The 16000-nt window shown below is 35.9% G+C and overlaps 1 protein-coding gene across 2 annotated transcripts in view; it reads left to right on the top strand.

The window, feature by feature from the left end:
• LOC120624423 (serine/threonine-protein kinase NLK) overlaps positions 1 to 16000 on the top strand; it is a 202969-nt gene that overhangs the window by 172974 nt on the left and 13995 nt on the right. For both annotated transcript variants that reach the window (XM_039890954.1, XM_039890953.1), the window contains exon 5: positions 11632 to 11800. In XM_039890954.1, the coding sequence (XP_039746888.1) occupies positions 11632 to 11800 (169 nt within the window). The remainder of the gene's footprint in view (positions 1 to 11631; positions 11801 to 16000) is intronic.

Below are 16000 nucleotides of genomic sequence, written 5' to 3'. Positions count from 1 at the left end.
AGAAGTCTACATATCAACTAGTTTGGTAATACTTACAATAATGTTCACGTTCATGAACGATATACCGTTCCTATATGGCGTCTCGCTAATGGAATTTCTCCAAGACGTCTGCACATATCACTCCTCCCCTGGTAAATATAACGTACTTATTTTGTTACTAGCTCTTCCCCGCCGTTTCACCCGGTCGTAACGTAATGTTATATTTGACACCTCTTATAATTTTTATAACTGTGTGAATTTTATCCATGTATATATACGCGTATGTATAATATGTAGCCAGGCCGTTATATCAAGTCGCAGAAGCAGGGCTGTTCCAAAAAAAATTATATTACGAAATTATTAATTGTAAGCATTTCAAATATAATAATGTAAGAAAACTAAATTAAGAAAAAAAACTCCAAAAGCTTCTATTGTAGCTTAACTATGATAGTAACATATGATCATGTAGTACATCTTTTTTATCTATCATCAATAGTTATCTCAGCACACGCTATTATTGAACTTTATTGACAAACTTTTGCCACTTCGATTTCACTATTGCAATTTTCTTAAGGAACTGTACATTTTTTTTAATTCAATACTTCCTCATAATTTAACTTCCTATTTGTAAAGAAATGGTTAAAATCGTTCCAGTAGTTTCAGAACTTATTCGGTACAAACAAACAAACGCCAAAAAAAAAGTCCTCTTTACAATATTTGCATACATTACGTCAAATCTTGGTGTCCAGACATGTGGAATCCGATTTGTGTTCAACAATATCTTGATATTGTATCAGGGGAAACATAAAAAAAAATTCCATTTTATTGTGAAAAAAATTAGATTATGAGGCGTGCACTTTTCGATTTTCCAAATTTTTTCCCTCTCTTCTATAGGAGAGAGAGATAGAGGACACTGTGCGGAGTATTGGAACAGCTTTTAACTTGTATTTCTATTGTTAACTAATAATTAAGAACTTTATCTCGATATAATTATTATGCTACTAGCTGTTGCCCGCGTCTTCGTCTGCGTTTGATTTTGTTTTTTGATGTGGCATTCAATTTAGTTGTAGTTCTAAAAAAAATTTAAAGTATTAGTATCGCTAAGCCCTAAAAGAAGGGTTTGCTGCTGTCCGCTGAGGAGTTCTGTCCTCTAACTCCAATAACATTCATCAGATCTACACAAAGTTTGGGCAAAATTAAACACATATTATAACCTCTATAGTGCAAAAATAATTATTTAAATCGTTTATAATTTGTCGGAGTTATGGTTTAAAATTCGTCAAACACTTCCATCCCCTCTCCCAAAGGAACCGAGCTTAAATGTCGGGATAAAAAGTATCCTATATTACTTCTAACACTTCCAAGAATATGTGTACAAAGTTTCATCAGGATCAGTTAAGTAGTTTTTGCGTGAAAGCGTAACAAACAAACTTACATTGACATAATATTAGTAGGGATAGGGATTATGGGTATTTTAAGGTGTTCAGGCAATATTAGGATTCTTTTTTAAATCTGTATAAATAATCTCCAAGGATGTTTTAACAAGTTAACAACATTTGCAACGAATAAGCAAGTGATATTAAATTATGGTTCTATTATAGGGTGACGGTATACGAGTACCTAGTTAATTTTGTATCCTTCAAATAAACTTGGCTTATTTGTCTACTTCATATTTAATTCTCAAAGGGAGCTGGTTTAACTTATTAGTTTGTAAAAACACTTATGAGTTTGAAATTTTAATTGAGACATTAGATCTATCTGAGATGAATGGCCCTACGTTTTAACTGTTGAAACAGTTCATAATATATATTACCTATCCAAAAGCGTAGAAAGGTAATCCTTACAACATTAAGTACTAAAATCAGCATTGCAATATTCAGGTCTGACGTGCGTCGTTGCCGTTGTAATTACAGACACATGAGGCTTAACACGTATCAAGGTAATGTACACAAGGTGGCACTTTGTAGGACGTGTTTCTTGCACGCTCTGCAAAGTCTTTCTCAGTTTATACGTTGGTTTCCCACTTACCACGATCGTAAGCTTCGTAATTTGATCTTTATATCAAAAACGTAGCTAATAAATCGTAGTTATTATTAATTATACTATTGATGAATATCTTCAAGATAAAATTCTATAATACTAAAAAAAAAAATGTAAGCAATTATCACTTGCCACGACGTTTCCGTAACCAATAAATGGTTAAGGAAACGTCGTGAGGAAACTTGCGTGCCACAGAGTTCTCCATAATGTTCCCAAGGGTCTATCAATCCGCGCTTGGCTAGCGTAACCTACCCTTTTCATTCCGAGAGAAGACACGTGCCCTATAGTGTACATTTAATGGGTTGATGTTGATGATCGAAAAGCGTCAAAAGACATGCCTAAAATATTACGGTCCACAATATAACAGACCAACACGCACTTGGAAGTGCCGAATTGCATTGCCTAAGGTATACTAATTTATTTTTTAAATCACGTGGATATTATACCCTCTTTTTTATTAATTACCCATTAATTGCCATATCCACAGACGGTACTAAAGTGTTTGACCAACTGTGAGTGATTCATTTAAAGCGCAGTCGTCCAATGTTGTAGGGCGTTAATTTGTGAAACTCGGCTGCATCTGACCCTCTTTTGAACCGAATACGGTACTGGGGCCTCACTACCTTCGCTTAACGCTTTCGTTTCAGAATTATAGTCCTTATTATACAGTCAGATAAAACTGATCTTTTAAAATAATACTGCTTTAAGCAATGGTAGCAAACCCTCTATTATTGAAAACTTGGATCTATATCATGGGTTTTTAGTTCAGATTATCATCATATTAACCGATCGACGTCCACAGCTGAACTGAGGTTTTTGTAATGTTTATAATTAGCACAATTTAAGTATGGCACTATCCCGTTTTCTCTAATATGTTTCTTCAACCAAAGGTTGTCTGGAGGAGATCGCTTCAAGCGATAAGGCCGCCTTTGTGCATATGTATATTATCGTTTTTTTTTTAACCTGGTTTTATATTTGTATGTGCAATAAAGACTTTTTCTTCTTCTTCTTCTCCTACTAAGTAGGTACTAACTATTCAATTCAATTACTAACCTTGCCCGTCTAATCAAATCCATTCATCTGAGGTTGTCAGTAAGAAATGGCTTTACAGATAAGACCGTCTTTGTACACATCTGTTCGCAATCACACTGTATTTGGAAATTATGTAGGTAAATATATTTTACATTAACAACGGAAAATCAAAATAAAAAGTATTACTCAATGTAAACTGTGTGTATAGGTAAGTGTAAAAGTACGAGACGAGCCTTAAATTTAAAGTAGTCGACACCCGCCTTTGCGAATAAATCTTAATTTTTAATTCTGGCATATGCGTAACTGGGAACTCGAATTATTAAAGAAGCACAATACAACACTAATATTGAGTCCTTGTTGTAACCCACGAAGTTAATTTTAACTTTGGAGTAATGTAAATCTTAATAAATATTGTACAGAGTTGTCAAACTTTGACGTTAAGTTGTTTCTACATATAAATGACAGATTTACGGTAACGAGAATGTGACGTTATTGTACATGGACAAACATACACTAGGCTGCAATATTTTCATTAATAACGCCGATGTTACATTGTCCTACGGTTAATGCAAAGGACCAGTCGACGGCCGCGGTCGGCTGCACATACGTTGCGTACATTGACCCCATATACCTTCGCTAATGAACATTAGCTCAGGTGTAATTTATTGTTGTACCTGTCACGTAGGCTCTATTAACACCACCTGTTTGCTCTCGCTCATGTTGTCCTAATCCTAAAATTGCCAGGCAGAGATAGATAGCTACTATCACATTATAAACAAGATATACATTAGTTTAATGCCTTTCATCTCGTGGTAAATTCATACATCCTCTACACAGCGTCGATATCTAGTGTATGTAGGTCCCATACTGCTGAGTCCAGTCTTTCCACGCCCTGCGCTGTACCTACATAAGATTGCTTTGTTAAGATGGCTTCTTCGGACCTCTCTAAATGACTATCCTTAATCTAAGATGCTACAGCTCAGAGTATAATATGCTCATCTGACTATCTAAATCTAAATAAAGTCATCATCATCATCATTGTATAATCCAAATTGTATACGTTGTTTTGTTATAATTTTCTTTTTGTTCTATGTCCTTTTAGTGGTGATTAATAAAAGTATATTCATTCATTCATTCATTCATTCATTCATTCATTATCAACCTATTACCGGGCTCACGACTAGGCTCAAGTCTCCACACTCGGAATTAAAATTGTTTAGGCCGTAGACCGTAGTCTACTACTAAGCTCGCCCAGGTAGAGGTAGACTTCACACGCCCTTGAAAACTCCGATGCATGTTGCTTAAAACGCTCACAACTCTGAAATCTTAAAGGTGTGCGCAAGGGATTAAACTTGGTCCGCTCGAAATTGAGGCTGAAGTCTTGACCACTTGGCACTTGGCTATCAAATATAGAGGATAAAGAAATAAATACATTCGATAGCATGTAATTGTGAGACAGTAGCATAAAAAGTCAGTCAGTAGAAGTCAAGTCAACAAGTCAGTAGCTACAAAAATTTCTGCACTTTTGTAGTTGTGAGGTCAACTGAGTTGCTATAACGGACAGCTCTCAGGACAGTGTAACCTTGAATTGAGACCTTGGCCTTTTTTTATATACTGGTTCTCATCATTTACTAAGAGTAAGAAGAGCTTATAACTTTATAGATTTCCTAAAGTTTAGTTTTGTTTCTGTATTTAAAGCCCCGCGGGATCTTATTCAAATTAAATACGTAATGGAAGCCAAATCACCGGCATTAGAAATCAATGATGCTGCAGATTATAGGTGGTGATATAATACAGCATATTATAAGCTTAGCTATGTATAACGATTACTAATTACTGTGTCCGTCAATCTGTGGCGTTAGTGTTAAGCCTCATGTGCCTATAATAACACCGGCAGCAACACCCTTCAGATCGGAATACAGAAATGCTGCTTAGCGGCAAATATAGGCGTGGCCTCAGAACTTCCCGAGTGAGATCTGTCACAGAAAGTTCTGCTACTACTACTAGCTCTTGGAAGGATTATTATTATTATTTGTTTTTTATATGCTTATATAAGTTAGGTACACAGCTGGGGAGGAAGCGAACGTTTGCGGTCGGCTGCACTCTCATTGCGGACGTCGACCCGCAACTTCGCTAATGACGACTTTTTACACCCATGATTATAAGTGTCAAAATTTGATTCAACTGCACCACCTGTTAACAGCAGTTTATACATGTTACAACTTGTCGCCTAGTTGTCCTGGTTTTATATAACCCCCATAGTTAATGTCTTATTCGTACTATCTGTTCAAATCAGCACACATGTAATGTAGTGTAAGTAATTATAGTAATTATCGTACTGCAGTATATTCAAAATCAAATTCAAAAATGTTTTATTCATTTAGACCTTATTACAGGCACTTATGAACGTTCATATATTTAACATGTTAGCACTTATGTTGGGTGATAGTGATAACTGCATTCGTTAACTTAAAACTAAAGCTAGTAGGGTTCCTTTCACAGCTATGAAGTTGGAGTAATTCATACCGGAGCTTTTTTATCATACGTGTAATTCTTAATATAATAAGAGTAACACATTTTATGCATACTATATTGATTGCTGTTCAATTTATAAGGTAAGTTGAGGTAGACTAAAAAATCTTCATTTTGTTAACTGTTTCAGTGCACACGCTGCGGGTCAATACTAGAATTGGAATAGGGGAATTTCATAATCACAGAGGCATCGATAAGATTTCATCAATGATAAACGCGAAATAAGGTTGAAAAAATTTACATTGTAGGTCAGCAAATATTATTATAATTTGGGCTTTTAAAAATAAATTTTATTATTGGATTTCATCGCCCTTTCATTCATGCTAGATTTACATTTATTTGAAAACTTGATCAATTTCTCCACATAACCAAAAAAAATAGTTGTGTGTGGTTATGAAAATGCTAGATAACCAAAGATAAGGGTGTAAATAAGATTTGAGATCATATGCCCTATACCTACCAATAATCGAGTTTTACGCGAATATATGTTTTTTTAATTCAACTCAAATTTGGAATCATTTAAATCGGTTCAAAATATTAAACCGTCTGCTTATCTAAATACTACGAGTATAAGTGTGACAAAGAACATTTTATATTTTGTGTATACTGGTGAGCACAATTAGAAACACAGTAGCATTAATACCAGTTCTTCAGTCATGTTTTCTTGGTTAAAGAATTCCCTATGTGGGTCTCTCAGACTATCAGACAAGCATAATACGCTACGGTTTCCCAAGCGTGTATGTTCGAGAAAGATTCCAGGCAGGATATATGAGGCTCTTTTCGCCCGAAGCGCCAGATTTCACAGTCATAAATATTAGATGCCAAGGATGCGAAATTCTCTTTAATGGCCGTTGCACGTAAAACCTTTAAATGCCGTATTCCTCTTATTGTCGTTTTATACTAGATACTATTACGATATAGCTTGTATGGCTATTAGATACATCATTTACCTTTATTACACTTATATAGCATTTCATAAACCTACTGGCACAGTTAAGACTTAAGATATCGGGGTAAATCCGTGTATCGGGTAAGGCCGTGGGTTCGATTCCCACAACTGGAAAATGTTTGTGTGATGAGCATGAATGTTTTTCAGTGTCTGGGTGTTTATATGTATATTCTAAGTATTTATGTATATTATTCATTAAAATATTCATCAGTCATCTTAGTACCCATAACACAAGCTACGCTTACTTTGGGGCTAGGTGGCGATATGTGTATTGTCGTAGTATATTTATTTATTTAAAAAAAAAAAAAAAAAAAAAAATCCTTTATGAGGACAGATTTTCAAGGACGTTTAGTTTAAAACAAATTTTGTAACGGTCCTTTAAGGCCTTCTTTAAGCAACTCCTTTAATAAATGTTATCTGAAGTATATCCAGGCAATATTATAGACCTGTTCAGTTCTAATTAAACTAGTGATATAAAACACACGCATTTTGAATCAGCTAATTTCCTTTAATCTTCGTTCACTATTTTGAACAGTGGAGATGCCGCCGCAGCGACGTGCCGCTCGATTGGGTGTTTCTAAATGTATTGAGTTGTAAGGAATTTTTGTTACAGATTAATAGTCAATATGTACGTAATAAATTATTTATTTATACATACCGCGGTCTTCACAATACCCTAAGAATTTTGGCGCCCTTAAACTCCTTTCAAAAGGTAAATTGAAAATGTATATAGATATCTCTATCTCTCACTCGCGTACATCACAAAGCGCAATTTTTATAGGCACTTTAAAAAATTCTTGCAACGTTACGTAATTATTTATAGCAGCAAAATATGTGCAGACTCCACTATTAAAGTCAACCAAGCGTGTCTAAGAAATTCTCATGTTACCCTGAATTTTCGCGGACACAAACAAGTTGGCGGTTCGAAGACAAGACTCCCACGAAATGCTTGCGGGAACGCGAAATACGTCAACCGCTTGAGTTTCAGATGTAAGATTACACAAGGGAATTTATGTTTCTAAACTTTTTGCCATGTCGCCTTGGTACTTGACACCCACTTACCCGATGGCTTGTCAGATTTGTTCCTCCTAAATATTATTTAATACAAATAGAACGGTAGAAAGTTTGCCGTACCTATGAGTATTTCAGATACCTCCTTTGCAAAAAAATTGCAATAAAATCATAGAATTTTTTTTAATGACCAGAACAGTTTATCATACCCTTTCCATAACGGTTTGTTTTCCTATTAATTAAAATTATAGATATTGCAGACTATTTGGGTTCACAAAATTTCTTCTTACAATCATTTTTATCACCCATCAACTTACTATCCACTTCTTTTGGACGTATAACATCTTATCTTCTTCTGTCTTTATCTTCTTTCTTTTTCTTTCACGTATACACATATTTTAAGATTACTTTGGTAACATGATTTGGTTTTCTCCGCATTTCTTGACCAATATCACGGCAATGATATTTTCTGTCACTAATACTTCCCTTTACATTTTCATAATTTTGCTTATCCATTCTTGTGACACCACGCATTCAACATTCGCTTTCGGTCGTGTTTACTCTCTCAATTAAGTGTTAAACTGTCCTCGATAAATGAAAGAGCCTTATAGCAACTTTGTTGATCGAAATGTCGTTAGTGAGCCCTTTCTTCTGATGAGAGCGATTGCCACGTCAAAACAAATGAACGACACCTCGCCGCTTCTCAATAAGTTTAATTTCCCAGCGGGTGCACAGTTTTCGTGTACACACGATGACGAAAGGCACCCGATTTCCAAGCTCATTGCGACAGCAAACTGAGTGTTTAAATTCACAAAAGTGTAATTAGTCTAGAGGTTTCGCTGTGATTGAAATGGAATGGAATTATAAAGCGACTGGTACCGTTCGTAGTTAATTTTTTCGTCAGCGAGTTATATTTTCGACACACGAGAAGAAAATCATTAGCAAAAAGATAGCTTGTCTTCTTTTAAGCAGTTCTGTATTACGGCCGAACTTAATAAACAATCTCATCCAAATTCTTCAAAGGCTTTAAAGTGCTATCCATTTCCCAGTGGCGTGCGCACAGGGTATGCAGATGATATAAAATGAAGAATATCTCCAGTACGAGTTGTGTGTTGTTGTGTTGTAAAAAACTTAAGGATAGGCATTGGAAGAGTTTTAAAAAGCCTACCATTAAGAATTTATAACTCGTACTGGAGATTTTCTTCATTTGATATCATCTGCATACCCTGTACATACTCTCTATGCACGCCACTGTTATTTCCTATATTGCTCTGTCGATAAAGAACTACGTAATTCTCTCTCTCTCAATCTGTTAAATGAAGGTATTGGAATAGACTGATAATTAATTTCGGGTGTTATATATGTGTTCGGGAAACAGATCGAACCTAAGTGATGAAAGTTGATAAATGAAATAGAGTTTTAAAGTGTCCGGTATCGTCTGAATCTTGTTTTTTCGTTTGTGGGATTAGGAGCTGGTGGTCCTACATATTCGACGCTCAAACAGAACATATTCGGAAAAGCGAAAGGTTATCTTTTCTCTCTAACGCTGTGCTTTATCTTAGAGATTCTACACCGAAGCTAGCTGCTTTTACTGTCTTGGTATTAACATCATCTCAACTGCAGGATATCCACTGCAGGATCTAGGTGTTTTGCAGGGATTCCCACACGCTAGAATTGGACTGTTGTATCCAGCGACTCTTATCCTTTTTACACGTTTTATATTAGCTTCACCTGTATGTATGTAACCGACCCCTTTGAGCTCGATTCTGACCCACTATAACGGTCAGATTTCTTTCAAACTTTGTAGAGGACCGATGACAATACACTAATCTGAGAAGATTATTCCAATTTTCAATATAAAAATTAAGATTTTTTAGTTTTTTCGAACGATTAATTACAATTACTACAGCGCTATTAGTTTGGTTTATTTATAATAGCTTGTTTTTTTTCATTTTAAACTATTGCACGACTCATGATAAAGCATCAGAGAGTGCTTCACGATCGAAAATATATATGTGTTTGTCTTATGTATATGTGAAAATAATCGTTACTGCCCGCCAACCTCATCGAAGCAGCGTGGTTGGTCTGTGTTCATCCTCTCTCATACGAGAGAGATTTTCTCTCGTATGAGAGTGGAGGTATGTGCCCAGTTGGGGGACGTTAATATGCTAATGATAAAAATAGAAGTAGTAATATCTCCACGTGAAGTAAAACGTTTCCGGTAATACCTTCAGTTAATTTAAATGGCCCCTAGCTCTCCAGCTGTTAGGTGTGTGTATCAACCCATTCAGATGAACTGCTCGCGCCGCGCGTAATGCCGTGATATCGAGCTGACGACGTACATAACGGGACGCGGCATGTTCACGGCAGTACATCGGCGTATTTTATATGACCCTCGTCGCAGTTGAAACTACTTCCTTGATAGAATGCATTCCCAAGAAACTACGCACACGTGCTGTATTTTGCGAAACGGTGCAGTGCTCAAGAGGTTAATAAAATTAAAGTGTCTCGCTATATTTTGAAATAATTGCGCCTGTTATTTTACGCTGACGACGATCTCCAGTGACGTGGCGCAGTGGTTAGCCTCGTGGTTTTATAAGTAGTAGGGAGGTCCCGGGTTCATCGCCGTTGGGGGCGATTTCTTAATTAGGTAATCATTTTTAACACGGCTACCCAATAGGTACTTCAAAGTTTTTGACCCGGCCCTGAAACCAAACCGAAGACCGAAAATGCTAGTTGTATTAAGAATACCGTTGGACTATGCTTAGTATTATAAGTTCGAAAATTTGTTTGTATGTTTGTTTGTCCTTCCGCAACAAAGCAACTAATAACCTTGATTTTTGGTCTAAAGTTAGTTGAAAGAACGGTATGTAAGTACTAACCTAACATAGCCCATGTTAGGTTAGTACTTTTGTCCTGTTAAAAAAACGGCTCCTACGGAATGCGTATTATTAGTTTAGAGATAACTGTGCCTCTTATTAAATCTGACGAATAAGTCTTTGGATCTGGGCATTAATAATTTCTGAAATTTCCCTGTTTTTTTTGCCACAGACCATAAATACGCCATACATTTTAACCCGACCACAAAACCAAAACGAGGACCTAGTAGTAAGCGGGCATGCAATAACGAGATATTTAATATAAAAGTTGTACCAATACAAAATTGTATTTTAATTTTTTGCATGGACAGGATATTTCAAATCTCTCCAGCGCGCAACTTAAAATCCCAATGACAACATGCCATGTTTAATTGACAGAAACCAGTATGAGTTATTGCAAACGAGAGACTATTTATTCCGCTCTGCATCGTTATGTGAAATCTTATTCAAAAGAATTATTCGTGACTGTTAACTTTGGTATTCAAATACAATATTTTCATTGATAAATAAAATTATTCGCTTACTGTCTTCATTGTAGAAGCTCCACGCTTTTTAATTTTATTTTTTTCAACTACATGTAAGCCTTTGACATAGTAGAACTCACCTGGTGTTAAGTGATGATGCAGTCAAAGATGGTAGCGGACTAACCTAGTACGGAGGATGGCAGTAACATAAAACCTATATATCTAACCGTTTTCTAAGCCACATCGTACTGGATGGCTAATCGCTGAGTGGCACGTCGTTGTCGGTAGGGTGGTTAAGTGGCCACGGCCGAAGCGTTCCACTAGACCAGACCACAGAAAATTCAGAAATTACATATTCTCAAATATCCGCTCCCGGCAATCAAACCAACTCAAACTCTAAAAACCAAACCCTCACCGCTGGACAACTAAAACTATATGCCCGGAAGTAAAATTATTTTTTATCTTCGCGTTCTCTCTTGGTTTGTAAGGGGAGGCTAGTACCAGACAGCCTGAAATTTCCAACCAAACCTGCCCGTCGTGCACCTTGGCTAAACCACTAAACTAGACCCAGCGACGACCGAAACGCTTTCTCATCATCATATCAACCCTTTACCGGCACACTAAGGGGCACGGGTCTCCTCCCACAATGAGAATAATTTAGGCCGTAGTCCTCCCAGGGCCCAGTGTTGGTTGTAGACTCCACACACCTTTGACACAAGTTTTAACCATAATGTTTTGTCATCAGGTCTGAAGTATCTACACTCAGCGCGGATCTTACATCGAGACATTAAGCCCGGAAATCTACTGGTGAACAGCAACTGCGTTCTGAAGATATGCGACTTCGGCCTCGCGAGGGTTGAGGAGCCAGACGCCACGAAGAACATGACGCAGGAGGTCGTCACACAATATTATAGGTACATAACATATTTAGCAATTTGAAAACAACGCTGAAAAATTTAGCTCAATTTAATAAAATCGATAATAGTGCTGGGTCATGGTACCGTATAAGAACCGTAAGTGCATGAAAATCATCCTTATCCGTTTAGGAAAAGAAAAAATACTAACCCAGGCAAACCGGGGGTGTACATATAAAGATAACTAGATGATACCCGCACCCTAACTGAAAAACTTACGTCGTTACCGAGTTCGTGTACCCGCGGTTTAAAATTGACTTTTATACTTTTTGAAAAGGTAAACTACATGTATGTTAGTTCCGAGGTGGGATTCCCGTTAAAATATTTGAGGGTGACATTTTGAGCTTAGTATATTTCAGTTATTATGAATTATAGACAACACTTTAGTTATTTTATATATTTTTATAATAGCAGCTTTTGGAGCTACAAGCAAGGTTTTACCCTGCTGGTTCAAAAGCAAAAGTTCCAAGTTCATTCATCCTAACTAGGAAGAGGCCGTTGCCCAGATCTGATAGGAGCAGCAGAACGAACGATGATATAAATGAAAACAAATGGTAAAGGTCGTAGATGACAACAAAAACTGAGGCAACACTCTAGTACTTATCATATATTCATACGAGTACTTTACTTTTGCATAACGCTCGTACGACATCGGTCAAGGATGTTTATTAGATCTAGGAATTCGGCTCTAACTTCGTGCTTGATACCCGAATTGATAGGGCTTTTACATCAGTCATAATAAGTACGCAGACAAGGCTGCACCCCGATTCTGACATATTCTACCGTAGAACAGACAGTGGCGTGCATAGAGGGTATGCCCAGGGTATGCAGATGATATAAAATAAAAAAAATTTTCCCATTAGAGTTAATAAAAACTTAAGGATAGGTAACGTAAGTATTTATAGCTCGTGCTAGAAATTTTCTTCATTTTATATCATCTGCATACCCTGTGCATACTCTATGTACGCCACTGGGAACAGAAGGAAGCGTTCATTGGTAGATGCTACGTACGTCTATGCTGCAACCGGAATCGAATTATCGTGTTATTTGAGAGCTGTTCAAAATTTGAGTTAGAAAACTTGATCTTTGCATAGAGATGAAAGCTTCTTATGTTTGAATAGCGGACGATCGCCTACAGTCAACTCAAAGTTCTGGAATAGCCCTCTTTTAATGTTATCAGTGTCTACCGAAAATCTAATATAGGTTTTGTATAACTGTAAAGGTGGTCTATCCATACTAGTATTCAAGTGCGAATGTCTGTTTGTATATTTGTTTTGTTTTTATACAGTACAGCTTAACGGCTGACACGATGTTGCCGAAATACAATATAGCTTGTATCCTGGAAATAGACACAGGATAATTTTTATCGCGTTATACGTAAAGTAACTGAGATATGGGTTTTTAAATATTCTTTTTTTACTTACATTTTGCATTGTAAAAAATGTTGACATTTTAGTCCAGAAAAACGCATGTAAAAAACAAATGAAAAGTGGACGAATTTTCGTAGAGGATATGAATACCGCGATTCGTGAAATTATTATATTATTCACAAACCGCACTAAGATGAGCGAGCCGTGGCCCACTTACGGGTCGTGGTCAGAGGAGCAGAGGTCGTTCATTCATTCGGTCGTGAGCCTTCACTTCACTATAAAATTTAAGTAACGCAACTAGAATACAAAACACCAAGCTGAGGGATTGTTCACTTTACAGTTAAGTTACTATTGCCATTGCCATAAAGATCATAATATTGGATTGACGCAAGGGGCCATTTTGCCAGGGGTAATTTGGGAATTTATCAATTTCCGAATTTTCTCTGGTTTTATATATATTTTAGCTAGTTTCTATCCTACCAACAAAGATGCGCAAACATACTCGTGTCAGCCATATGCTATTTCTTTATATGCATTTAGTAAAAAGAAAAAGAAAAAGAAACACTTTATTGCACGTATAACATACAGGAAAAGAAACAGTAAGGAGTATACAGTACACAATTTAGACATGCAAAAGCGGCCTTATTGCTGCAAGCAATCTCTTACAGGCAACCTTTGTAGATAGGACTTACAGCAAAAGAACGGGATAGTGCCACGAGTGTTGATAGATATACATAAATACCAAAATGTACAGATACAAATACATAAATAATTTAAATAAATATACGTCCCTACTTTACTTTACATTTTACTTAAAATTATAAAAGTCAATGCAAGTTTGTTTGTTACGCTTTCTCGCAAAAACTACTTAACCGATCCTTATGAAACTTTGTACACATATGATACATACACATATTGGAAGTGTTAGAAGTAATATAGAATAATTTTTAGCCCGACATTAAGCTCGGTTTCTTTGGGAGAGGGGATGAAAGTGTTTGATGATTTTACACCATAACTCCGACAAATTATAACCGATTTAAATAATTATTTTTGTACTATAAAGGATATAATATGTGTTTAATTTTGCCAAAACTTTGTGTAGATCTGATGAATGTGGTTAAAGATAGAGGACAGAACTCCTCAGCGAACAGCAGCAAACCCCTCATTTAAGCCTTTTAAGGCTTAGCTATACTGAATACTTTAATTTTTTTTAGTACTACAACTAAATTGAATCCCACATCAAAAAACAAAATCAAACGTCTACGAAGTCGCGAGCAACAGCTAGTAATATATAAATATAAAATATACACAATATATATGAAACATAATATATATAAGTAGATTTTAATTCATAATTTAAAAGAAAGAAATATATCTAATCTACTTCAAATGCCATCACTCAAAGAGAGGTAGTAGTCCTTCAGGCGACTCTTAAATATCGGAAGAGAACTACTTCCACGGAAAAAAAATCTGGTATTTCGATATATATATACGCTGTTAATAGTTAGAGCGTCAGCATTTTGGGTACCATGCCCATAAGTGAACAGTTAATCGGCTTATATTTTTTGTAAATATTAACATTAGTTTGTTATTATTAATATGTGTTTTCTAATTGAAATTATATTTAGGCCTACTTGAAATAAATTACCTAAAAGGGTTGTCCAATAAATATTTATGTGAAATGAGACACGCTTCAATAAAAATTCTTTGTATAGATGTTAAGAGATATAAAAGCGGTAAGTAAGTAGACGTGGTTTAGATCAAGTGAGAAAAATGTATAAAAGCAATTTATTTTGCATCCGCGCCGCTTTGCATTTGTGCGTTGTAAAGTCAACGTCTCCTAACGATGCTTGGGTACCCGAGCAAAACGTGCTTTAAGAGCGTTTTAGGAGGTTCTACGTTGTGTTGGATGGAAAAAATGCGGCTTCCTTTCCAAGTTTCGAAGACTTAATAGTTTCTTTGATTCCGTGATTACTCAGCCAATAGTATTTCGTTTTTCAATAAAGAGAGACTTCAACGACACTACACAAGATATAGTCTATTTTAACCAACTTTAATATTATACCAAAATAATTTTTTGAATAAATCGAGTCCGACTAAGTGCAACAAAAAGCTTCCAACAAACATAAAACTAACTTTATAGTTGAAAATGTAGGCAAACCTCGATATACCTACTGAATATATCTGCGTCACCTTTTCGAGTGTCCAGGCGTGAGGTGATGTTATACTTATAAATATGCATTTCGCGGTTGATTCGATGTCATTTCCTTAACAGTTCCGTTACCTGGCTTCGAAACGCTTCATCAGATCTATAAGTATGAAATTTAAATGGGACAAATTCGGAATAAACCTATTTCGAACAAAGAAAAATATTTATCAATTCCGTGAATAAATGATGGAGTTATGCCCGAACATAAATAAAAAAAACACGAATTTCCGAATTCATAATTTTTCATAAAATATAATTCTTACGATGAAGTGTTTAGATGTTATAAGCTAACATAATGTCAACCAGTCCGAAAGCGGCTTAAAAACTGTTTTCTTTTCACTTCGAACAATAAAATCCTTTCACGGGAATTTGTTGTCCAGACTCCAGCGTCAATATGCGATAATTAAGTAAATAAAAAGTTAAAATATTGTCACGAAATTCGCAGCGCTCTGTTTTTGCATTTCGCAATTTTGCATCGCTGATTGTGGTTTATGCCGGATTTAACCGAATCGTTGTTTTTTTTTTTAACTATAATTTGAAAGTGGAAATGTGTGATTTTAAATTTAAATGTGTAGGGTAATTCCAAATAGACTTTCAAGTCCGACCGTTCTAAGAATAGCA

Source organism: Pararge aegeria, chromosome 6 (genome assembly GCF_905163445.1).
Source record: "Pararge aegeria chromosome 6, ilParAegt1.1, whole genome shotgun sequence".
NCBI classification, from domain to species: domain Eukaryota; kingdom Metazoa; phylum Arthropoda; class Insecta; order Lepidoptera; family Nymphalidae; genus Pararge; species Pararge aegeria.
Note: the sequence above shows the minus strand (reverse complement) of the source record. Positions and strands in the feature narration are given on the sequence as shown.